The sequence below is a fragment of the Mesoplodon mirus genome (genome assembly GCF_964341445.2).
Source record: "Mesoplodon mirus genome assembly, chromosome: 7".
Lineage (NCBI taxonomy): Eukaryota > Metazoa > Chordata > Mammalia > Artiodactyla > Ziphiidae > Mesoplodon > Mesoplodon mirus.
The window spans coordinates 62,603,746-62,629,402 of NC_138983.1; the positions used below are offsets into that span (position 1 = coordinate 62,603,746).

General features: G+C 41.6%; 1 protein-coding gene across 1 annotated transcript in view; it reads left to right on the forward strand.

Moving 5' to 3' along the window:
• Positions 1-539: 539 nt before the first annotated feature.
• SWAP70 (switching B cell complex subunit SWAP70) overlaps positions 540-25,657 on the forward strand; it is an 85,568-nt gene continuing 60,450 nt past the window's right edge. Inside the window, exons 1-2 of the mRNA XM_082626814.1 lie at positions 540-731; positions 24,309-24,449. Of these exons, the coding sequence (XP_082482940.1) occupies positions 633-731; positions 24,309-24,449 (240 nt within the window). The 5' untranslated portion in view covers positions 540-632. The remainder of the gene's footprint in view (positions 732-24,308; positions 24,450-25,657) is intronic.

Genomic DNA, 25,657 nt, shown 5'->3' on the forward strand with positions numbered 1-25,657 from the left:
GGTTGCCTGACCCTCTGATTTCTAAACCCACCTTAAACCTCAATTCTTTGCCCCCGGAGACCACTACACAGTAGGCATCAAGAGACGTTTGCGAAATGCATGAACCAACTTCCTTTGAGGCCCTTCCCTGCTTCCCCTCCCCCTCCTCTCCCACTAGGTACTGTGCCAGCATTTGAGCCCCTGACCGGGGACTTTTGGGGATCTTGTCTGGCCTCTTTAGACAGTGACCCCGTCCCCGGGTCAGGAGCAGGTCTCCATTTTTCACTGTGGGACGCTGGACTCTCATATTTTTTCTCGGGATAGGGGCCCTTGTTTGGGGGGCATGCGAGCACCGAAAATGGCCCGAGCTGGTCTTGGGAGCACTAGGGGGATGCGTGGTGGCGCTTGCCGTTCTAGCCGGGAAAAAACGCCGGGCGTCCCCACCGGCTGGGAGAGGCAGGCCACCGGACCCAGCGCTCCAGCTGCACAGCGCGGTTCCCCGCGGGCGCCGAGTGGGCGGGGCCCGGCGGGGGCGGGGTCTGCCGCTGTCAGGTGACAGCGCGGCGGGCGGTGGCGGCAGAGGCCCAGGGGCGTCAGACGCGCCGAGCGGCTGGCAGGACAGTCGCGGCAGCCGGGGTATCAGGGCCGCGGCCATGGGCGGCTTGAAGGACGAGCTGCTCAAGGCCATCTGGCATGCTTTCACCGCGCTCGACCTGGACCACAGCGGCAAGGTCTCCAAGTCCCAGCTCAAGGTGGGCGCACCCGCCTACCGCGGGCCCGCACTCTCCCCTCCCCGTCGCGTGCTCTACTACCACCGGGTGGAAGCGGGCAGGCGGGTGGTGACCATAAGGAATGGCGGACCGGAATGCGGCCGAGCGGCCTGCTCGGGGTGGAGGGAGCGGAGACCGGGATTTGGCATTTTTCGCTTCCCTCTTGCTTTCGGGCCTCGCGCTCGGACCGGTGCGTTAGTTCCCTCAGGGCTCGTGGTGAGCAAGGGTGGGGGGCTCTGAGGGGCGAACTGGTCTCTCTGTTGGCGCGGGAGGCCCAGAAAGTTTGACTCGGAGAGGGCGGTGGGAAGCTCCCTTAGGAAACCTATCCAAAGTTTCCTCCCTGCTCTGGGAGAGGAAGGGACTTGCCCAAGGTGACTGGTTAGAGCCCTCTAAGGGGCACGCTCCGCACCGGGGCAGTTCTCAAAACGGCCAAATGCCCTCTAGGCAACCAGGCAGTTCTGAGAAGAGTGAAGTGCCCCAGAGCCCGGCCCGCAGCGGCCTCCAGTTTTGGGGCGCTTTGGCGGTGGGGTACCCTTTCCGACTAGGGAGGAAGACCTAGCGTCCTCAGGTCTGGAACGAATCGAGGGTGTGCCCTGTGCCGCAGGGACCTTAGTTTCCGGGTGAGGAGCTCTTATCTGGCACTTTGCAAAAGCAAGTGCTTTTGCAGAGTCTTTATTGTGACTGCCAAAGACCCCATCATTAAATGAGCGTATAAGGTATAAATAAAGGAATGCTTGTAAATTGAGTAACCCCAAGCAGGGTAAGTGGCATTTAGCCAGGAGAAATTGGCAGCTTCTTGAAAGTGTAAAATATGGAAACAGACAAGAAGAGCCATTCATAGGCGTTTAAAAATATACACATTTTGGATCTGAATGTCTGGTTTTCTTAGCCTCTTCTGGGAGTGAATTTCTGAAGATTGAGTTTGCTTTGTATATTTTGTGCAGTAATCAGGAGGTTCTTATGACTAGTGGCTTTTATGCCAGTAGGACTTAGCATTCTGCCTGTTTTCCTTTTACCCTTTTCTTTTTTTTCTCATTCATAAAAACATAGTCTGGAAGGATTCATAGAGATCATCCATTTAATCTTTATTTGACTTTATTTTTTAAATTAACAGAGTAAAATTGACTATTTTGGTGGATGGTTCTGAGTTTTAACATATATAGATTTGTATAACTACTACCAAAATCAGGGTTCCATCAGTCCATCATCCCCAAAAGTTCCCTCATGCTGCCCCCCTCTTCCTCAACTGCTGGCAATCAGTGATCTGTTCTTAATTGCTATAGTTTTGTCTCTTCTACAGTGTCATAAAAATGGAGTCATACAGTATGTAACCTTTTGACAGTGACTTCTTTTGCTCAGCATAATGCCTTAGAGATTCACCTATGTTGTTGTGTATCAATAATTCTTTTTATTGCTAAGCAATATTCCATTGTATGGATGTACCATAGTTAATCCATTCACCCTTGAAGAACATTTGTGTTATTTACATTTTTTGGTGATTATGAATAGAGTTGCATTTTACTCTTCACTGTTTTTACTTTTAATTTACCTATACCACTATGTTTAAAGTGAGCTTCTTGTAGATGGCATGTAGTTGGGTCTTGTTCTTTTTTTTAATCCATTCTGACAATCTTTTAATTGGTGTGTTTAGACCAATTACATTTAATTATGATGTTCGATTTTGGGTTACCATTTGACTGTTTGATTTATGTTTGTTTTGTTTTCACGATTTTTTCATTTTTTTCTCTTCCAATTGATGGCATCAACGAAATATTTTCTATTACTTTTGTTGTACACCATTCAAATTTGTCTTTGTGGCTGCTTATGGAAAAAGTGTCCAGAGGATTCTTGACTGCAGGCTTGGCAGGAAGTATTAAATCCTAGTGCATAGCTTTTACCCACAGGATGTTGATAATGCAAATGTGCAGTTGTATTTTGTCTCTTTGTCTGCTTAACTGAGAGATTTTGGGATTGATTGAGTTCTGTTCATCTTGCCAGTGTTTCTGGAATTGGAAATATTAAAAGTTTCTATTTAGTTCTCTCCTTTTTGGAGTTTTGACTCTAAAGTTTGACGTTCATTGATCCATTGGCTAGGAATAGAGTTGCCTTAATTTGCTCATTCATTCATTTGTTCATAAATAACCTTTTGCGTATACTTTGTGTAAGGTACCATGCTAATTTCATAAAAAGATCCGTATTTTTAGGCTCTTAAGAGTTAATATCTCCTTGGAGGAAATATCATACAATTGATTTATTAAATAGCAGACTAAAAATTGCATACCCAAAGTGAGGTTAAAATTTATCGCTTTGGAAAACTGTATGGGCATTCTAAAATACTTTGGACACTTGTCTTTTTGAATTACCTTCACAGTTTTTGACGTGAGTGGTGACACTTCATGTATTAGATACTGTGTCTAATTCTAAGGGTGATATGATAGTGAAGGTGGGGGAAAAAGAAACATAGGAATTTTTGCCTTCAAAGAGTTTAAATGTTGGTAGGCAAACTAAAAGAATAGGCAACCGTTAGAGAAGTCTCTCTCTGTCGTTCTGTGTATATATATAGATTATATTACTTAGGCAATTACCCTATCCTTAAAAAATGTAAGATCTGGTGGTAGAGATAAGAAATACAGGAATACTATGGAGAGGAAGATGTTGAATGCGATAGAAGATAAGAGCCCATGATGAACATGATAGAGGATAAGAGCCCATGAGATTTTAGAGGAAGAGACCAGTACTTTTTACTGGTGGAATTACTTCATGAAAAAGCTTTGAAATTGCCTCTGAAGAAACTAGAATGTGATTATGTGGAAATGGGGGGAGGATTAAGCCCATCCTGTTCACTCATTCATTCATTCATTCTTTCAATGGGTATTTATTGACTGCTTTTAGCTCTAAGGGATCCCTATGAACTACTGCAGGCCACAGGAATTAATCAGGCATTTATAGGGACTTCTGTGTAACTTATTTTGATTGGAGTGTAGGGTATGAGTGTGTTTGTGTGTATGTATAAGAAAGAGTTTTTGATGGATGGATATTTAGCTGGAGATGATGTCCTTGGGTAAGTGTGGGGCTGTTGGTACAGGATCTTGGTAGTTGAAGCTTGGAAAAAGGAGAGAAGAGGTTCAACAGTGGCCTTGGGAAATGGCTAGAGTAGGTGGTGAGAGTAAGAATGGAAGCCAGGGGACCAGAAATGGGATATAAGAACCACTTTGGGGCAACACTGGTGCTGAGGAAGAAGAGATTTTCAAGGAAAACATCGACTGTTATCTTTGAGAGTTAATTTATTATTATTATGTACATATATTTTGGAGATTGTAATGATATTGATTCTTCCCTGCCGTAGCTCATAAACTACATTATTTCTTCTTTTGTGAAGAGAAGTTGTGAAAGTTTGGAGTATTGGCATCATCTTGGGAATAAATTTATTTTTGACTTTTAGGGAGATTTCTTTGCAGTACAGTACTCATTTAGATAAATGTGTTTGGGTCACTGCTATAATTAGTAAATATTTTCCTTGAGGGCCCCCAGTTTAGTACAAAAATCTTACTATTTTTCTTTTGGCTGTGTTGGGTTTTCCTTGCAGTGCGAGGGCTTCTTATTGCGGTGGCTTCTCTCGTTGCGGAGCACGGGCTCTAGGCGCACGGGCTTCAGCAGTTGTGGCTTGCGGGCTCTAGAGCGCAGGCTCAGTAGTTTTGGCGCCCGGGCTTAGTTGTTCCAGGGCATGTGGGATCTTCCTGGACCAGGGCTCGAACCCTTGTCCCCTGCATTGGCAGGCGGATTCTGAACCATTGTGCCACCAGGGAAGTCCCCAAAAAGCTTATTAAAAAAATTTTTTTTTTTAATTTTGAAAATTTACTTTATTGAAGTATAGTTGATTTAGAGTGTTGTGTTAATTTCTGCTGTATAGCAAAGTGATTCAGTTATACATATATACATTCTTTTTCATATTATTTTCTATTATGGTTTATCACAGGATATTGAATATAGTTCCCTGTGCTGTACAGTAGGACCTCGTTGTTTATCCATTCTATATATAATAGTTTGCATCTGCTAATCCCAAACTCCCAATCCATCCCTCTCTCACCTCCCCTTCCACTTGGCAACCACAAGTCAAAAAGCTTATTTTTTATACCTAAATTTTATTATTAACTAATAGCATTTTTAAAAACATCTTTATTGGAGTATAATTGCTTTACAATGGTGTGTTAGTTTCTGCTGTATAACAAAGTGAATCAGCTATACGTATACATATATCCCCATATCTCCTCCCTCTTGCGTCTCCCTCCCACCCTCCCTATCCCACCCCTCTAGGTGGTCACAAAACACTGAGCTGATCTCCCTGTGCTATGCGGCTGCTTCCTACTAGCTATCTGTTTTACATTTGGTAGTGTATATATGTCCATGCCACTCTCTCACTTCGTCCCAGCTTACCCTTCCCCCTCCCCGTGTCCTCAAGTCCATTCTCTACGTCTGCGTTTTTATTCCTGTCCTGCCCCTAGGTTCTTCAGAACCTTTTTTTTTTTTTTTTTTTTAGATTCCATATATATGTGTTAGCCTAAGGTATTTGTTTTTCTCTTTCTGACTTACTGCATTCTGTATGACAGTCTGTAGGTCCATCCACCTCACTACAAATAACTCAATATTGTTCCTTTTTATGGCTGAGTAATATTCCATTGTATATATGTGCCACATCTTCTTTATCCATTCATCTGTCGATGGACACTTAGGTTGCTTCCATGTCCTGGCTATTGTAAATAGAGCTGCAATGAACATTGTGGTACATGACTCTTTTTGAATTATGGTTTTCTCAGGGTATATCCCCAGTAGTGGGATTACTAGGTTGAATGGTAGTTCTATTTTTAGTTTAAGGAACCTCCATACTGTTCTCCATAGTGGCTGTATCAATTTACATTCCCACCAACAGTGCAAGAGGGTTTCCTTTTCTCCACACCTTCTCCAGCATTTATTGTTTGTAGACTTTTTGATAATGGCCATTCTGACCGGTATGAGGTGATACCTCATTGTAGTGTTGATTTGCATTTCTCTAGTGATTAGTGATGTTGAGCATCCTTTCATGTGTTTGTTGGCAATCTGTATATCTTCTTTGGAGAAATGTCTGTTTAGGTCTTCCACCCATTTTTGGAGTGGGTTTTTTGTTTTTTTGATATTGCGCAGCTCATATTAAAGGAGATTAAGCCTTCGTCAGTTGCTTCATTTACAAATATTTTCTCCCATTCTGAGGGTTGTCTTTTCATCTTGTTTATGGTTTCCTTTGCTTTGCAAAAGCTTTTAAGTTTCATTAGGTCCCATTTGTTTATTTTTGTTTTTATTTCCATTTCTCTAGGAGGTGGGTCAAAAAGGATCTTGCTGTGATTTATGTCATAGAGTGTTCTGCCTATGTTTTCCTCTAAGAGTTTTATAGTATCTGGCCTTACATTTAGGTCTTTAATCCATTTGGAGTTTATTTTTGTGTATGGTGTTAGGGAGTGTTCTAAGTTCATTCTTTTACATGTAGCTGTCCAGTTTTCCCAGCACCACTTATTGAAGAGTAATAGCATATTTTTGAGTAAAACAAAAATTACCATCTGTATAAATTTTGAAACTTAAAATACAAAGAAAAAATTAACATAAGAAAGATATTTGTTGGGACTTACCTGGTGGTGCAGTGGTTAAGAATCCGCCTGCCAATGCAGGGGACACAGGTTTGATCCCTGGGAAGATCCTGCATGCCATGGAGCAACTAAGCCCGAGAGCCGCAACTTCTGAGCCTGCGCTCTAGAGCCTGTGAGCCACAACTACTGAGCCCGCATGCCACAAATACTGAAGCCCGTGCACCTAGAGCCCGTGCTCCACAACAAGAGAAGCCACTGCAATGAGAAGCCTGCACACTGCAACAAAGAGTAGCCCCCGCTCGCCGCAACTAGAGAAAGCCCATGTGCAGCAACAAAGACCCAACGCAGCCAAAAAAATTTATTAAAAATAAAAGATATTTGTTGAGGCAAACATAGATTTTCATTAAACTTAGCAATAAGATAAAAATACAGAGCACAGAATTTAAAAACTACTTGTGACTTACATAAGCTACTATAGAAGTAGATGTTGGGTTGTCCTCTAGTCCAGCAGTCCCCAGCCTTTTTGGCAGTAGGGACTGGTTTTGTGGAAGACAGTGTTTCCACAGGGCGGCGGCAGGGTATGGTTCAGGTGGTAATGCAAACAGTGGGGAGCGATGGGAATGGCAGATGAAGCTTCGCTTGTGTGCCGCTCACTTCCTGCTGTGCGGCCAGTTCCTAACAGGCTGTGGACAGGTACTAGTCTGCGGCCTGGGGGTTGGGGACCCCTGCTCTAGCCACAGTGACGTTTCTTGTTAAAACAGCTGGGCATGAGGTCACTGCAGGTCAATATCTTGATCTTCATTAAAGAACACCCCTTCTCACCTCCATGCCCTCCAACAAATAGGGAACCAACTCTGCCTCACTTTCCTTACCTTGATTCTTTCTCCCTCTTCCTCCCACATTCCCTGTGATTTCCTTGAGCTTCCTCCTGGCAATTTGTGTACCCTCTCCAGGGGACCTCTGTCTCTTTGGCTCCAGTTGTGGCATTTCTGGCTCCCTACCTGAGTTGTAGCTGTATAGGTCTCCACCCGCACAGTCAGCCTGTGCACCCCCATAGCAGTCATCAGCTCTATTAGCTTAATCTGTAATTGGATTTTTAGAAGGCAACTCATTTTTTTTTAATGAAGCTATTTATTTTATTTATTTATTTATTTATTTATTTATTTATTTATTTATTTTTTTTTTGCGGTATGCGGGCCTCTCACTGTTGTGGCCTCCCCCGTTGCGGAGCACAGGCTCCGGACGCGCAGGCCCAGCGGCCATGGCTCACGGGCCCAGCCGCTCCGCGGCATATGGGATCCTCCCAGACCGGGGCACGAACCCGTATCCCCTGCATCGGCAGGCGGACTCTCAACCACTGCGCCACCAGGGAGGCCCTATTTTATTTATTTTTATTTTTGGCTGTGTGGTGTCTTCATTGCTGCACGTGGGCTTTTCTCTGGTTGCGGCGAGCAGGGACTACTCTTTGTTGAGGTGCGCGGGCTTCTCATTGCGGTGGCCTCTCTTATTGTGGAGCACGAGCTCTAGGTGCATGGGCTTCAGTAGTTGTGGCATGCGGGCTCAGTAGTTGTGGCATGTGGGTTCTAGAGCACAGGCTTAGTAGTTGTGGCACATGGGCTTAGTTAATCCGGGCCAGGGCTCGAACCCGTGTCCCCTGCATTGGCAGGCGGATTCTTAACCACTGTGCCACCAGGGAAGCCTGCAACTCATTATTTTAATTGTCATTGATTTGCTGTCACTATTTTTCAGGCCAGAATACAGAGGGATACTAAACTAAGTTATTGTTTTAAGTTAAGCTTGTTCTAATTGTGTGGAGATCTACTTTTCAGCTGCTGAAGTAGATAGCAATAGGCTTATGGTGGGAGAGAAATCTTCAGAAACACATTCTTTTTGTTTGTTTGTTTGTTTTTGTTTTTTGTGGTATGCGGGCCTCTCACTGCCGTGGCCTCTCCCGTTGCGGAGCACAGGCTCCGGACGCGCAGGCTCAGCGGCCATGGCTCACGGGCCCAGCCGCTCCGCGGCATGTGGGATCTTCCTGGACCGGGGAACAAACCCGTGTCCCCTGCATCGGCAGGCGGACTCTCAACCACTGCGCCACCAGGGAAGCCCCTGGGAGAAATTTTGATGGAAACTTTTCTTTATATCTATAGGAAGGTGCTACATACATGTAGGTGGCTGAGTAAACATTATTGAACTTTTTTTCACCAATTTTTCCCTTGGTTTTGATGTTTGTGCCCTTCTTTTGTCTTTTTTTTTTTTTTAATGAGGGACATTTATGTGTGGATTCCATATTTTAGTAAACTTTATTAATATGCCATCTGAAACAGACATTGTTACTTTTAGGCTATGTAAATTTGCAAAAGTCATAAGGGAAATAGGTATTGGACATATTGTTTGAAGGAGAAGCAACAATTATTTTCTTCTCCATTGCTGTTTAAAAATTATCTTCAAATTATTTAGAATTTTGATGGTCTTGCAGAAAGATACTAAATCTCCAGTGTTACTTAGAAATACATGCAATTCCAAGAAGTTGAAAAGGTGAAGCCTATCATTTAAACAAATGTACATCAAAAAGAAACTTTTTGAATAGTTCATATTTACATATGGTATAAAATTCATAATGTACTAAAAGGCATTTACAAAAGTGAAAAGTAAGTTTCTTCCAACCCCTGGCCCACACTAGTTACCTGCCCCTGAGGTAACCATTGTTACTAGTTTTTTTTGTATTCCTTCCAGAAATCAAAATGTATCTTAAAATTGAACTCTCCTACACTGTTGATGGGAATGTAAGTTGGTGCAGCCACTTGGAGAACAGTATGGAGATTCCTTAAAAAACTAAAAATAAAATTGCCATATGATCCAGCAATCTCACTCCTGGGCATATATCTGGAGAAAACTATAATTCAAAGAGGTACATGCATCCCAGTGTTTGTTGCAGCACTGTTTACAATGCCCATTGACTGACGAATGAATAAAGAAGATGTAGTGTGTATACACACACACACACACACACACAATGGAATATTACTCAGCCATAAAAAAGAATGAAATAGTGCCATTTGCAGCAACATGGATGGACCTAGAGATTATCATACTAAATGAAGTAAGCCAGACAGAGAAAGACAAATATCATATATCACTTATATGTGGAACCTTAAAAAAAATACAAATGAACGTATTTACAAAACAGAAACAGACCCACAGACATAGAAAACAAACTTGTGGTTACCAAAAGGGAAAGGAGGAGGGAAGGATAAGTTAGGAGGTTGGGATTAACATATGCACACTACTATACATAATACGTATAGTATATTCAATATTTTGTAATAACTTATAAGGGAGAAGAACCTGGAAAAGAATATATATCTGTATATATATAACTGAATTACTTTGTTGTACACCTGAAACTAACAGAACACTGTAAATCAACTATACTTCAATAAAAAAGTACCTTAAAATTAGTACTCTTATTGTTATATTTAGTGTTGTCTTCTTAAATATGGCAAAATCTAGTGATAGTTTTCCAACGTCTGTTATAATTTTACTTTACAATTATGGTTGCAGTGTGAATTACATGTCAGTGCTGGAAATGTCCTGAATAAGCTTATTGGCTCTGCACTCTTATCCTGTTGTTTTTAGAAATGCAGGGTTTTGTTTTGTTTTAAATTGTGCCCTTTTGAAGTAAAAGAGCTCACAACTAGTGAGGATGTAAATGAAAAAAAATTGAGGAACAACATGAGTAGTTTGAATCTTTATTCATTTCTCAATGATAGATTTTCAGCTAAATGTTCTTTAATTTTTGCCCTGCAGTTGATTTACGTATCTTGTGAATAATGTTATGTGTTCTGTTCCCATGTAGGCATTTAGCTTCAAAAATTTTTAATCTTGCTAGTTACAAAAGTAATTGAGCCAGGCCAGTGGTCTGTTGAAAATATAAAGGAAGCAAGTTGCAGTAAAGGGCTTTTATTGTGTGAAACACAATGTAAAAGATTTGGTTAATTCTTGTGAACTTGGCATGTATAGTATTCCCTCCCTAATCTTTAGTGTTATGTTTCGTTAACCCCTGTGGTTAAAGTTGTTTCTGTTCTAAAAATCTAATTAAAAAAAAACCCCATTTAGAGAACCAGAGCATGACCCAGAAGCGAACCTGTGAAAGTCTTTGTAAATATTTTTTGTATCTCACCAAAATGAAACAGTAAAGACAGCTCTCCAAATAAAGAGCATGTAAGAGACATTTAAAAATCTTAAAATGGTAATAATGGATTCTGGGTTATTTCCTTTTTCCGTTTCTTACTTGCTAGAAACTTTTCGGTAAGATAGACTGGAAGTTTTTGTTTTTTTGAAATATATGTAAACTTTTGCTTTATTGAGGATAATACGCAATCCAAGAGGCACTTTTGTGTGTGTGGCCTTCCATCTTAATAGCCAGTGCATTTCTAATCTTATGACTCAGAGGCTCTTAACCTTCCTGGTCCCCATTTTGTATTTCCTTTGGGGTCTTACTGCAGTCCCAGAGGTACATAGTAACTGGAAGCTAGAGACGGAAGAGGCTTTGAATAACCTTTTCTCACTTATTCAGTTTGCCCTCTCATTCCCCATCCCCCCCCGCCCCCCCCCACCGCGAGGGTTATTGTAATCCCTTCAATGATTATTAACACATTGGAATCTGAATCCTGCAACATAAGTCTAAGTTAGTCTTTGCCTCAGCTTCAATTATGTTTCCCAAGGCTTCATTTCATAAATCTATTTTTCTCCTCTGCTTTCTGCTTTATTTCCTTCTTCTCATTCTACCTTCAGATTCCTTTTTTTTAACCCAAAATCTGTGTCTACTTGAAACTGCAGTTTTCAGAAATTAATTTTTAATTGTAGAAAGGTATTTGGGAGTAAATCTGCATGTAGTCACATTTCATATAAGGAGATCTTACAGTTAGGAAGAGATTTCTACAATGTCAGAAAAATTAGTTTTTTCGTCTCAAGGTTCTTCTATGCCTTCTTTACCTTTTGCTTCCTTAGGAATATTTAGCTTTACAGCCACAATGGCTTAGCAACCAGAAGTGACAGCAGTTAGGATAAAAGTTGTTCTGTCAGATGGACAATGTCGAAGGTATTATATTTCACTGGGTAGGCACCTCTGGGAGGATGGAGCACTACCTGCATTACCAGGCAGCACATCTCCATCAGTTCTTTTTTTTTTTTTTTAATTGAAGTATAGTTGATTTACAGTGTTTTGCCAATCTCTGCTCTACAGCAAAGTGACTCAGTTATACACATACATACATTCTTTTTTTATATTCTTTTCCATTATGGTTTATCACAGGATATTGCTATACATGTGGTATACATTAGGACCTTGTTTATTCATTCTAAATGTAATAGTTTGCATCTACCAACCCCAAACTCCCAGTCTATTCCTCATCAGTGCTTTTCATTCATAGGGTGTTGTATGTCTCAGGCAGATGCTGTTACATTGGAGTTGAGAGCAGGAGCTGGTAGGCAGCTGACTTAACTCTCAGTGACTTCCTTCAGTGATGATTGGAGAAAATGCTGTTAGATAATGGGACACCAGGCTGTTAGATTGAACTAGGTTGGAATTCTGAAGTTCTTCACCGGGGTGACTTTGGGGAATTTGCTTTGCTTATTGTATTTAGGACTCTCTGTTAAATGGGAATAATAAGACATTTTAATAATATACTTGCTTGAATAGATGGAGCTCACAACCTCTATGTGTTACAACAGAACATTTACTAGCCAACTGTTTCTTACCAAACACTGATGTTGAATAAAATTGATCTACAAAACAGTATATAAATTTGAAGGTTTTAATCTATACCTTTTGCTAGGGACTCTGGGGAAGTGAAAAATATACAGCATTGTCCCTTACCTTGAGGAGTGTGCAGTTTAGTAAAGAAGATAATACATGAAATGACTACAACAAGATAACGGATAAGCAAGTTCTAGAAAGTGTGGAAAATGAGGGCTGTAGGCCAGGCTGTCCAGTACATTAGCCATTAACCACATCTGGCTATTGAGCATTGAAAAGTAGCTAGTCCATGGGATTTCCCTGGTGGCCCAGTAGATAAGACTTTGTGCTCCCAATGCAGGGGGCTTGGGTTCCATCCCTGGTCAGGAAACTAGATCCCACATGCATGCTGCAACTAAGAGTTCGCATGCCGCAACACCCGCCTGCTGCAACTAAGACCTGGAGCCACCAAATAAATAAATATTAAAAAAAAAAAGAAAAAAAGAAAAAGTAGCTAGTCTGAATTGAGATGTGCTGTAAATATAAAATATACACAGGATTTCAGAGACTTAGTACAAGAAAATAACATAGGATATCTCTTTTAAAAATATTGATTATGTGTTGTGGTTATAATATTTTGGATACATTAGTAAAATTAATTTTACCTGTTTCTTTTATTTTTTTCTTTTTGCTGTATGCGGGCCTCTCACTGTTGTGGCCTCTCCTGTCGCGGAGCACAGGCTCCGGACGCGCAGGCTCAGCGGCCATGGCTCACGGGCCCAGCCGCTCCACGGCATGAGGGATCCTCCTGGACCGGGGCACGAACCCGTGTCCCCTGCATCGGCAGGCGGACTCTCAACCACTGCGCCACCAGGGAAGCCCTACCTGTTTCTTTTTATGTTTTAAAAATGTGGCTATTAAAAAATTTTAATTCCATATGTAGTTTGCATATTTCTGTCAGATGGAGCTGCTGTAGAAGTTTAAAAGAAATAGAGAAAAAGATGCAGACAGTTTTAGGGGCTTCCCTGGTGGCGCAGTGGGTAAGAATCTGCTTGCCAACACAAGGGACATGGGTTCGAGCACTGGTCCGGGAAGATCCCACATGGAGCAACTAAGCCCGTGTGCCACAGCTACTGAGCCCGCGTGCCGCAACTACTGAAGCCTGTGCGCCTAGAGCCCGTGCTCCGCAACAAGAGAAGCCACCACACTGAGAAGCCCACACACTGCAATGAAGAGTAGCCCCGGCTTGTGCACCTAGAGAAAGCCCACGCACAGCAACGAAGACCCAACTCAGCCAAAAATAAATAAATAAATAAATAAATAAAATAAATCTGTAAAAAAAAAAAAGATGCAGACAGTTGTAGACAAGAAACGTTTCATGGAGGAGATGGAATGTCAGCAGCTTTTGGAGGGAATGGGGCAAATCTTGTCCAGTATAGTCACAGAAAGATGACAGGTATGATGGTGGCATTGTGGATAAGAGCAGGAGCTAAAACTTGGAGTATTTGTGAGCAGTAAGGAAATACTCTGTGTGGAGTAGTGTTTGATTTGAGGCATGGTGGAAAATTAGGATTTAAAGGGAGACGGGGTTACATTTTAGATGATTTCGTTCTCGTACAGAATACATGATTAATATGTATTTGTTGACTATGTTAGAATGAGTAGTTTAGAACTGATCCTGTAAAGAGAGGAAGTTATTAGTATTTTGGGGGTAGATATATGACAAAGGTAGAGTTTTGAGATTATTCTAACAATGTGGGTGTGTTGACATGAGGGGAGAGGCTGGAGATGGGGAAACCAAGTGGGGGACTTCTATGAAAGTTGATGCGTGCTAGACTGGGATGGTGGCAGTGGGAATCAAAACCGATATGCTCCCTACCCTCATGGAGCTTGAAGTCTTGTGAGTGATATAGATCAGCAAACCGACAATTCAAATATGATATAAAGTACACAGCGCTGGGAAACACAGAGGAAGGGAACCTACCTAGTCTGTGGTGAAGATTGGAGGAGTTAGGTCAGAGAAATGTCCAGATTGGGAGAATGAAGTGTAAGGGAGGTGACCCCATAAAGGTAGACCAAGGTAGAGTAAGTTCTTTGAGAAATTTAGAAAATAGTATATCATGGGACCAAAAAAAGTCTTGAGAGGATGATCCAGACTGCTCAGTGCCAGAGACTTGGGAGAGTGAATTGTTTAGAAGGTATCTATCCCAGGTTGGGTTCTCCAGGAAACAGATGCTGAGACAGAGTTGGGAGTGCAAAAGGGTTATTGGGAAGAAACGCTTATGGGAAAAGAGAGAGGAAACAGGATTGGGAAAAGGAGCTGTCAAATCATGATACAGACTTAACAAAACCAGGAGCTCTGGAGCAAAGATGGCCTGTTAGAGGACGTCCACCCTGGGGAGAAATGGTGTCACCAGCTTGCTCAGTCATTGGCTGAGGTGGACCCCGAAAGTACTAATAACTAGAGGCTCTCAGCTAACCACAGTCCTTGTAGCAGGGCAGCAGTTCCTTTCTTGAGTGGTGCAGCTCTGTGTCTACCACAGAATCTTTTTGAAAAAGCAATTTCATGACATTGATAGGGATAGAAAGAAGCCATATTATAGTGACTAGAAGGGGACAAGGGGACAGAGTGGTCAGAGGATGGGGCAGCAGAGGTAAACCTCAGGTTTGTGATCTTTATCATCACCTTGGGTGTACACTGTGGCTTCAGATCTCCTCTTGGAGAAGAGTGTACTAAATTGAACTATCTAATTTCTCTGTCTTCTGCTCTAGACTTCTCTCTCATACACTGTTAATTCCTCTTGAGTCCTTTCCTCAAAAATCTTTAGTGGAATTTTTAGAAATTGGACTGCTTTACTAGATCTCAGGTCAGATGAGTAATGCCTGCTAGTTCTGGCAGTGCTAATAACTAATGGAAGTATTGTTTTTTTACTTCAAAAATGACCTGAATTAGAGATTCCAATTAAACAAAAATTCTTCCTGGAAAGAATATACTGGTAGTATAGTGAAATACATTAAAAGACCCACATCTAAATAAAGGTGATAGAGAAGCAAACTAAATGAAACTAAACAACAACAACAAAAAAACAAAAAAATAAAATTCTTACATGGGACTCATTTAGTAAACATTTGTTGACATCAGGCACTCTACCCTAGGCACTTTATTAGGTTTTGATATTGCAGGAAAGATACAATAAAGATCTTCTCTTTAAGGAGCTTACAGAGTAGTGGGAGAGATAGAAACAGAAGCTTACTGGAGTTAAATCTTCTTATACATGATTTATCTTCCTTTTAAAAAATATTTATTTATTTAGGCTGCTCTAGGTCTTTGTTATGGCACGCAGGATCCTTTTTTTTAAAAAAAAATTTATTTATTTATTTGGTTGCTCTGGGTCTTAGTTGTGGCAGGCGGGCTCCTTAGTTGTGGCATGCGAATCTTATTTGTGGCATGCATGTGGGATCTAGTTCCCTGGCCAGGGATCGAACCCGGGTCCCCTGCATTGGGAGTGTGGAGTCTTACCTACTGGACCACCAGGGAAGTCCCTGATTTACCTTCTTAAAGACATTTGTTTATGCTGTGATCCAGTGGGAGGCTGGAATCTAAGGAGGCTGCCCAGATCAGGAGACTTTGTTGCCCATAGTGTGGCTTCTTCAAGAGGCATGGCAAAGCATAGTTCTTTGTGAATGACTCAAGTGAGTTAATTTCAGCAACTTTATAGTCCTACAATGATCTCTTCATTTTTTTTTTTTTTTTTTTTTTTTTTGCGGTACGCGGGCTTCTCACTGCCGTGGCCTCTCCCGTTGCAGAGCACAGGCTCCGGACGCGCAGGCTCAGCGGCCATGGCTCACGGGCCCAGCTGCTCCGCGGCATGTGGGATCTTCCCAGACTGGGGCACGAACCCGTGTCCCCTGCATCAGCAGGCGGACTCTCAACCACTGCGCCACCAGGGAAGCCCCTCTCTTCATATTTTTTAATATTATTGGTGCTCTCTAGCTGAAACCCCAGATAGAGAGCACTAATAAAATTAATTTAAAAAATTAATTTAAAAATTTTACATAAATATAAAAGCTTCACTTTTTCTGATTATAAAGGTAGAACATAGAATATTCAAACAATACTTTAAGGCAGAGGTCCCCAACCTTTTTGGCACTAGGGACCGGTTTCATGGAAGACAATTTTTCCATGGAATGGGGGCGTCAGGGGGGTATGGTTCAGGCAGTAATGTGAGTGATGGGGAGCTATGGGGAGCAACAGATGAAGCTTTGCTTGCTCCCTTGCTGCTTACCTCCTGCTGTGCAGCCTGGTTTCTAACAGGCTGTGGACTGGTACTGGTCCATGGCCTGGGGGTTGGGGACCCCTACTTTAAAGTATAGAGACAGGGACTTCCCTGGTGGTCCAGTGGTAAAGAATCCGCCTTACAATGCAGGGGACGTGGGATTAATCCCTGGTCAGGGAACTATGGTCCCACATGCTGCGGGGCAACTAAGCCTGTGTGCTACAACTCATGTGCCTCAACTAGAGAACCTGCGTGCCGCAAACTACAGAGCCCAGGTGCCCTGGAGCCTGCGCGCCACAACTAGAGAAGAGAAAACCCACCGCCACAACTAGAGAGAAGCCTGGGCACCACAACAAAATATCCCGCATGCCTCAATGAAGATCCCATGTGCTGCAGCTAAGACCCGATGCAGCCAAAAATAAATAAATATTAAACAAATCTTAAAAAAAAAAAAAAGTATAGAGACAAAGGTAAAAGCACCCGAAATTCTACCACCAAAGGCAGAGGCAGTTACCTTTGCAGTGATTTTCTAACATCTTTTGCTCACCGTCCTTCCTCCCTCTCTCTCCCTCTATCTCCCTTGCTTCCTACATGTATACACATGCATGCACACGTGTGCATATACTCATACATATATATCCTTTTATATAAATAGGATCCTATTTCATAAGCTTTTGTAGCCTATTTTCTTAAACAGTGTGTTAGGGTCATGTTTCCATGTCAGTGCACATAGATACAGACAGCATCATCCTTTATGGCTATGAGCTATTTCATTGTGTTGATGAGTTATGCTTTGTTTAACTACTTTTATTATTCACAGATATTTGAGGTGTTTTGATGTTTTCAGCCAGGGATGCTAAACTTCCTACAATGCATAGGACACCTCCCCCTGCTCCCCAGCAAAGAATTATCTGGCCTAAAATGTCAGCAGTGACAGAGAAAACCTGCTCTATACCTTCTCCAGTGTTGGGTGTTGGCAATTTTTACTCCCGTGTCTGCTCAAACACCAGGTGTTGTGTTTCAGGCAAAAAGTAGTAGCTCTTTTAGTTTGCATTATGTTGATCACTAGTGAAGTTAAGCATCTTTTCCTATACTTATTAGTCATTAGCTTCTTTTGTGAATTTTCTATTCGTGTCTGTGGTCCTTTTTTTTTTTTTTTTTTTGGTGGTACGCGGGCCTCTCACTGTTGTGGCCTCTCCCGTTGCAGAGCACAGGCTCCGGACGCGCAGGCTCAGTGGCCATGGCTCACGGGCCCAGCCGCTCCGCGGCACGTGGGATCCTTCCGGACCGGGGCACGAACCCGTGTCCCCTGCATCGGCAGGCGGACTCTCAATCACTGCACCACCAGGGAAGCCCTATAGTGTCTCTTTTTAAAGGGAAATTTACAAATTTTTATGTGGTCAAATTTACCAATATTTTCTTTCTGATTTCTGAAGAGGACTAACTTAGTGAATTATCCAAGATAACTTATTAAAGGTAGTCTATGTAGGATGTAATCCAGTGGCATATACTGTAGTTCAATGGTATACGTTTGTGGACACATCTCGACAGATGGTTTTGAGTTAGATATCCTTCCTTAATGTGTCCATAAGTGTTATGCTCCCACTGAGTCCTCCCTTAACCCTCTGCTAGTCACCGTAAAGGATACGGAAGAACAACATTAGGCAGGGTTTCCTCCCTTACTGAGCTGCAGTTAGGTATTTGAGATATTTCTGGTATGTGAAACAGAATTCACGTTAAGTGCTGAATAGGAGTTCAGTGGACAGACGGGGCGGTGAAGGTTTCCTAGAGTTTATGAAGAATAACCCAGTCTTGAAGGATGTGACTAGGCAAAAGAGAATGTTTCCAGTACAGGGCATGATTGTGGGACAGGCAGTTAGGAGACCTGGGTTCTTGTTTCTGATTTGTCACTAATCAGTTTGTGACTTAGGCGAGTCTCAGGCCTCAGTCTTTTTATCAATGAAATAAGGAGATAGCAGTAGGCTATTTCCTAAGAGCATTGTCATTGTTAAAGGATTATGGTTTTACTGTGAAAAGAGAATTTTTAGAAAGAATTTGTTCAGCATTTATTGAAAGCCTTCTGCATTCTGAGTAGCATGTTAAATGCTGTGGGGATGCAAGGGTAGGTAAGACATGGGCCTTTCAGAAATTTACAGTCTTATGGGAGAGAAAATCATGTGTGGTAGTGTAAGATAAGAAATAGAGTGCTTGGGAAATGCAGAGCGGGGCAGACCATCTTGATTTTGGGTGGTGGAGGCTTCAGAAAGGGATGGCAGTTATGTTAGGTAGAAATGGACATGTAGGGGTGATTAGAGCAGAGGCCTGGAGGGGGCAGGGGAGTGATACAGGGTTCGTTTGGGGTGCTGTGAGTAAGCTTGTTTGACTAGATTTGTACAGTTGGTGCAGAGGGGTGGGAAAAAATAAGGCTACAAATGTAAAGTGGGGCTGGCTTGCCAAGTGACTTAAATACGGAGCTCAGATACCTCTTTGGTTTTTACTTCTGTAGGCTTTTGATGAGTTTCAGACAAGGTGATAATGTGAGGTCAGCAGCCCTTGAAGATAAATTTGGTAAAAGTGTCTAGGATGGTGATTGATTGCATTCAGGGACTGAGTCAGAGACGACTGAGATTTCTGAGGCTGAGTATGATAAAGATAATTTAAGAGAAAGCAAGCAGGCCTTAAGCAGTGACAAGCAGGATGAAAAGTTATTGTCGGGAAAGGGAAAATGAGTCCTTGTGGTAAGGGGCGGGACTTCTATTAAGACAATGCTCTTAAGGCAGGGCATAGCACTGGTAGGAAGTTGGTCATTCTGTTAGGAAGAGTTTTCTGGTAATTCGCCCTGAGCTTGAAATTTTATAAATCAGACAGGAATTTTCACATTAAAAAAAAAAGGTTGCCCATTATGAATTATAGTTCTGTAATTGTGTCGGTTCAGATAAGCTTGTCGGAATAGAGATCCCTACCCCCCTTTTTTTCAGTGTTGAATTTTGCCCATTACGCACATCCTGTAAAGGGAAACAGTCTGTGACTGGGGGGCTCATTTCAGAGAACCTTTGTAATCTCTACATCTTTGGGAGGGAGGAGGGTAAGCATTAGGTTCTCATGTGTGTTAAAATACTGTTTAGTCATTCATCATCCTTGATATCTTTTCACAATAGTTGGAGCAAAATGCTTAAAAAGGGTAAATGGCAAACCGCTGAAAAGGAACAGACCACACGAGCAGTTAATTAGTCATGTCTTGTCAGCGGAGGCCCTGCAGAGGCACTAGCAGACAGCTATGAAGGAACTGGACAGATGAGGGTCTGGCATGGATATGGATCTTTTATTGTAGTAACAATAGTTTATTCTTCAGATCGGGGCCTGAGAGCAAAGTTGCTTAGCAATTATGTGGGCGTTGAAAGAATGGCCTTTGGAGGAGCAGGCATTTGAAGTAGGATAAATTCAGCTTTCTCAAAAAACTTGCAAACACTGATTAGAGTGATTCAGGGGCAGTCCTTCTACAAATCAAGAACTTGTAGTCCTATTTCCTCTTGATTGCTTTTGTCCTCATCTGTTTTCCAGCTTCCGCATCTGGAGGGGAGGCTAGTACCTCTTGGAACAGTTTCCCCCAAAGTCGGGTGCTGAGAGATGAGGGCTTCCAGAGAGAGAGTGGTCCCAGATTTCTAGACGGATGTGTTCTTCACCACTGGATTTAAGTTGGCTCCGCTGAATAGCTCCAGCCATGTTGCTGGGTGCTGGAGAACTGACCGGTGGGCACCAGTCCATCACTGCACCTTAGCAATAACATGCATGCATGGCCACAGCATGCATGTCACTTTTGTATAGGCAGGGCTCTCTGTTTTTCCAGGAGGAGAGGGAATGTGGCAGGGCAGGGAAAGGGCACCAAAGTATAAGGTTTGGGTTCTAGACCTAGTTTCACGGCACATAAAACTCTGTCATCTGGGGTCATCTCCTTATCTCTCACTCAGCCTCTTCATCTGTAAAGCAGCAATACCATCTACTTTCCAGGGGTGAGACTAAAACCAACTAATGGATGATGTGAGTCTACTCTAAAAAGCATAAACTGCTGTTTAAGCTTATGGAGATTTTACTTCTTGTTATTAGTTTATATTCTGGCCTTCAAGAATTAGTTTTTTTAAATACAATTACTTTTTTTTACTGTATTTTTTTAAATACAATTACTTTTACAATTTTACAATACAATTTTACAATACAATTTACTGTATTTTTTAAAATACAATTACTTTTTACTTAAAAAAAAACTTGAGATACTGTCTAGGCTTTAAAAAAATTACTGATAAAATTTTTTTAAAGTTTAAAAGATGGCACAGGGCTTCCCTGGTGGCGCAGTGGTTGAGAGTCCGCCTGCCGACGCAGGGGACATGGGTTTGTGCCCCGGTCCGGGAAGATCCCACATGCCGCGCAGCGGCTGGGCCCGTGAGCCGTGGCCGTTGAGCCTGCGCGTCCGGAGCCTGTGCTCCGCAACCGGAGAGGCCACAACAGAGAGAGGCCTGCGTACCGCAAAAAAAAAAAAAAAGATGGCACATTTTTTTTTTCTTTTAGTTATAAAACTTTTCCACTTATCTATTATTCAGTTTGTTATTTTGTTTGAAGAAGACTTCCCAGTTCTAGGCCTTACTAACAATGAAAAAAGCCGAATTTCTGATCTAAATTATAGTTCTTTGTGTTGAGTTCATGAAATGAGTTTGGGTTGATAGTTAAGGATTGAGCTTTTAAAAACATTATTTTTAGAGACAAGTCACCAACTCTTCCTTTTGCAGTGAGGATACTGAGACTAAGCGAGTAAGTAGCAAAATATGCTAATATTTAAAAAGGGTAAATGGCAAACCACTGTACAGGAACAGACCACATGAATAGGGCTGGTACTGAGGTCTCCTCCTCCAGGGCCCTTTACTATAACTTGCTGCCTCCCTCACAGTTTGCTTAACTAAATGAAGGTGGTTGAGAAAGTTATCACTGGATTTAGTTATCCCTGTATTTAATTGTCCAAGGCTGAAGTCTAGAGTTTAAATCTAAACCTTCAGTGGGATCACTGGTTGAACTAAAGCAGCTACGCAAAGATGTTGTTGACTTTAGAAAACTAGAAACATAATGTTCCTCGTTACTAGAGAGTGTTGGACCAGCAATTACAAAACCTGACTTCTAGTCTCAGTTCTCCTAAGTAACCTTAGTCAAGAAAAACAAATTTAATCTCTTTGAGCCAGTACTCACCATCTATAAGATGAGAAGGATGACAATATGGTATCTAAGGCCCCTGCCAGGGCTTTAGTTGGAGGATCTGTGAAACCCAAAGGCAAAGAAAGGGATGGGTGTGAGAGAGATTGGTGTATGCTTTTTGTACCCTGAGGATTTTGCATTAATCAGTTACTTTTCTCATGTTATTTCTCTACTGGAAAGCTTTCCAATTGCCCTTTTCCTATCCAAAAGCTCTTTTTATTTCAAGGCCTAGGTTACATGTCACTTAGTCTGTGAAGTCACTGCAGCACACACTATTCTTTCTGAGCTCATTTATTGCCCTTACATCTTATTCATCCATTAGTCATGGTACATTGCTGTGGAATATGTCTTCCTTTTATACCTAATCCCTAGGGAGTAAGTTAATGTAGAAGAAAAAGTGTAGAGTTCGAAGATAAGTAGATTTAGCTGTATGGGCTTAAGCTGGCCATTAAGAAAAGTGTGTGTGTGTGTGTGTGTGCGTGTGTATATATATGTGTGTGTATATATGTCTGTGTGTGTATGTGTGTGTGTATTTGTGTATATATACATGTGCGTGTGTGTGTGTGTAATTTTTAAAATAGTTTTTATGTTTTTTGAATAGGGAAAATTTTTTCCTAAACTTAATGAAAAGGGAGATACAGTGAGAAATCTTCTTTTGCTCCTGGTCTGCAGTCATACTAGTTTTCTCCCCATGGTTACTCGTTTCTTATATATCCTTCTAGAGTATCTTATTTTTTCTTCCTTTTCCTCTTACACAAAAGATAACACACTATATGTAGTCTTAGGTACATTGCTTTTTTCACTTAAGTTATCTTGTAGATCTTTACGTATCACTACCCATGAGTTCCTCACTGTTCTTAACGTTTTATGAACGTACCATAGGTTAACCTGTGGTTGGGAATTTTTACTTGAGTAAAGTCCCAAATAATTTTAAAATTTGAATGACCGTTGAGCCTTATATGAGGAGTATGCTCTTTATTTCTCTATATTTCCATGGTATATTGCAGTTTTTAAGCTCCTTACATTCCTGAAGTTGATCCTCACAAAACCTTTTTGGAGGTAGATAATTATAGGTTTTACTAGGTACATAGAGAAAGGAAATGTCTATTTAGGATTTTGCTGACTGTGGTGCTAGATTCAGTAAAAGCTCCACCGTGCCCTTTTCATGTGCTCTACTACTGGCAAATAGAAGTTTTACTTGAGAAAAACAGCCTGCTTTGTAGGGGCTGATAGAAGTCTTCATTACTTCATTTATAACCATTTGTGAGTTTACTTCCTTTACTTTACTTACTTCCTTAAAACCAGTAGAGCATGTAGAAAAGGATCTTCACATAAATGAAGTTTTGAGAAACAAAGCAAATGTAGAAAGAAGATACGCAAATTTTTTTTATAGGTTAATTTTTTTAATCTTAAAAAATTCTAACGAAATATGTGTATGCAGAAAAAAGTAACTTGCTTTATGGAATTGAAAGTATTAATTGAGGTGAATTTGGCTCCTTAAGCGATTAAATGGGTAGGGCTAAGACAAATAGGGAAGATTTTAACCTGGGATTTAACATCTAATAAGATTCTGTGTTAGAGGCAGCATGGCCTTAGCTATGTAATTTGACCTGTTTAGAATGCACAAATAGAATGGAAGGGATTTAAGTTTTATATTTAGATTTTCATTTAATAAGAAACAAGAGTAGTACTGAAAGAGCCCAGACTGCTAACTCAACTACCTGAATGTTAAAATGTGCACTTCGATTATGCAAGACCAGGATGCAGATTTTTTTTTTTTTTTTTTGCGGTATGCGGGCCTCTCACTGTTGTGGCCTCTCCCCTTGCGGAGCACAGGCTCCGGACGTGCAGGCTCAGCAGCCATGGCTCACGGGCCCAGCTGCTCCGCGGCATGTGGGACCTTCCTGGACTGGGGCACGAACCCGTGTCCGCTGCATCGGCAGGCGGACTCTCAACCACTGCGCCACCAGGGAAGCCCCAGGATGCAGATTTTTGACAGAATATTTTCAACCATTTTGGTGACTCCTAAGATTTTTTTGCTCTTGATTTTTCATGTATTTCTAAATCGGGCCCTTGATTTCTTTCTCTTTTTATATTTATACTCTTTTATACTCATCCTGAAAACTTAGCCTAGCATCATAGAATTTTAGAGATGTTTGCATGCTTAGAGATTACTAATTAATATCTGGTATATTTGTATATTAACTTGGCCCTTTATATTGAACAAAGGAGAGAACTGAAGCCCAGAGAGGTTGTGGCTGGGCCCAGGTCAGCCACCTCGTCCAGAACCCCCAGCTGCAGCTGTTCAGAACCAGGTTCTTTCTCTTACAGCTCTACTTCACTGACTGCTCTACTTAGGAGAAGTTTAATTTTAAACACATTCTCTTGCTCTTTCCCCCCTTTTTCTTTCTAACTTGGGCCAATTAATAAAAGACTACAAGGAGTCTGGTAGTCACAGATATTGCATGGAGCCTGGCTCATTGTAGGGCATGTAAGAGAGACTTGTTTGAAGTGGACCAAACCTGGGGAGGCAATGAGACACTATGGGTAACAGGTGGGGAGCTGGCAGCTGGCAATTTATTCTTCATCTTTCTCTCCCCAGGACAGGGAGCAGCCAGTTGTGTTCGGACAGTGAAGGTGCCATGTGCTGGTTAGTGGATGCCTCTAAACTACCCTCTTTCTCCCTTAGGTCCTTTCCCATAACCTGTGCACAGTGCTGAAGGTTCCACATGACCCTGTTGCCCTTGAAGAGCACTTCCGGGATGATGATGAGGGGCCTGTCTCCAATCAGGGCTACATGCCATATTTAAACAAGTTCATTTTGGAAAAGGTATGACTCTAATCTCTTCCTGCTTACAGCATTGTTCAGATTGCACATTTCAAGTGGGCCCCATAGCCCCTTGTTGGTGAGTTCACTAAGGAGTTTAGGTGTGAAGCATCACGAGATAAATCAGAAAGGAAAGAAAGAATGAGACTGACAGTACTCCTATTTCTCTCTCTTCTCCAGTATCTTCTAAAACTTCGTTCGATATTTTTACGACTTGGCTCTTTTTTGGAAATTAAGTATTCTGTATTAACCTGTACCTGTCTTCTCTTAGGGAGCTGTTTTTTCTTTTTAAATTCTGGTTCCACATGTACTGGCAATGATTGTTAAAGCATGGATATGATGGGGTAAAATGTGATGTTAATTATCTTTATAGATATCATACAGCAAAACTTTCATCCTAGACTTTTTCGGGTGCCACTTGGATGTTTCCTCTGGGATATGTTATGAGTAAAGATGCTATAAAAAATGATTATGTGGGCTTCCCTGGTGGCGCAGTGGTTGAGAGTCCGCCTGCCGATGTAGGGGACACGGGTTCGTGCCCCGGTCCGGGAAGATCCCACATGCCGTGGAGCGGCTAGGCCCGTGAGCCATGGCCGCTGAGCCTGCACGTCCGGAACCTGTGCTCCGCAACGGGAGAGGCCGCAACGAGAGGCCCGCATACCGCAAAAAAAAAAAAAAAAGAAAGAAAAAAGATTATGTGTTTGGAAGCCATATTGGTATTTTCTGCTGGGTTTGGTTTCTCCCTTGGTTTGGATAATTAAAAATTGACACATTAAAGTTTTGACTTTAATGTTCTTTTATTTTTTTTAAAGAAAATAATCTAAATTGATGGCACATTTAATTAAAAACATTGGTGATTAAAAATTACAAAAGGTAGCTTTGTTATTAAATAGTCAATTAATACAAATATATGAAATAAAAAGTAAAACCTCTTTACCCTTTTTAGTCTGACTCTACAGGAGTAACCACTTTCAACTGTTTGATGAATATCTTTGCTGACCTTTTTATAGACAGGCAAATACACAGTTACGCAATACATAGTGTTTTGTTTCTATACCAATAGGATTATGCTACCTATAGTTCAACTTACTTTTTTAACTGAACAATATATTAGTGTCATCTTTCCATATCATGTACATTTAGTTTAGGTGTGAAAGTAATCATATATGCACATGAAGGGTTGGGAATTACTGCTTTTGCTTATTTATAAC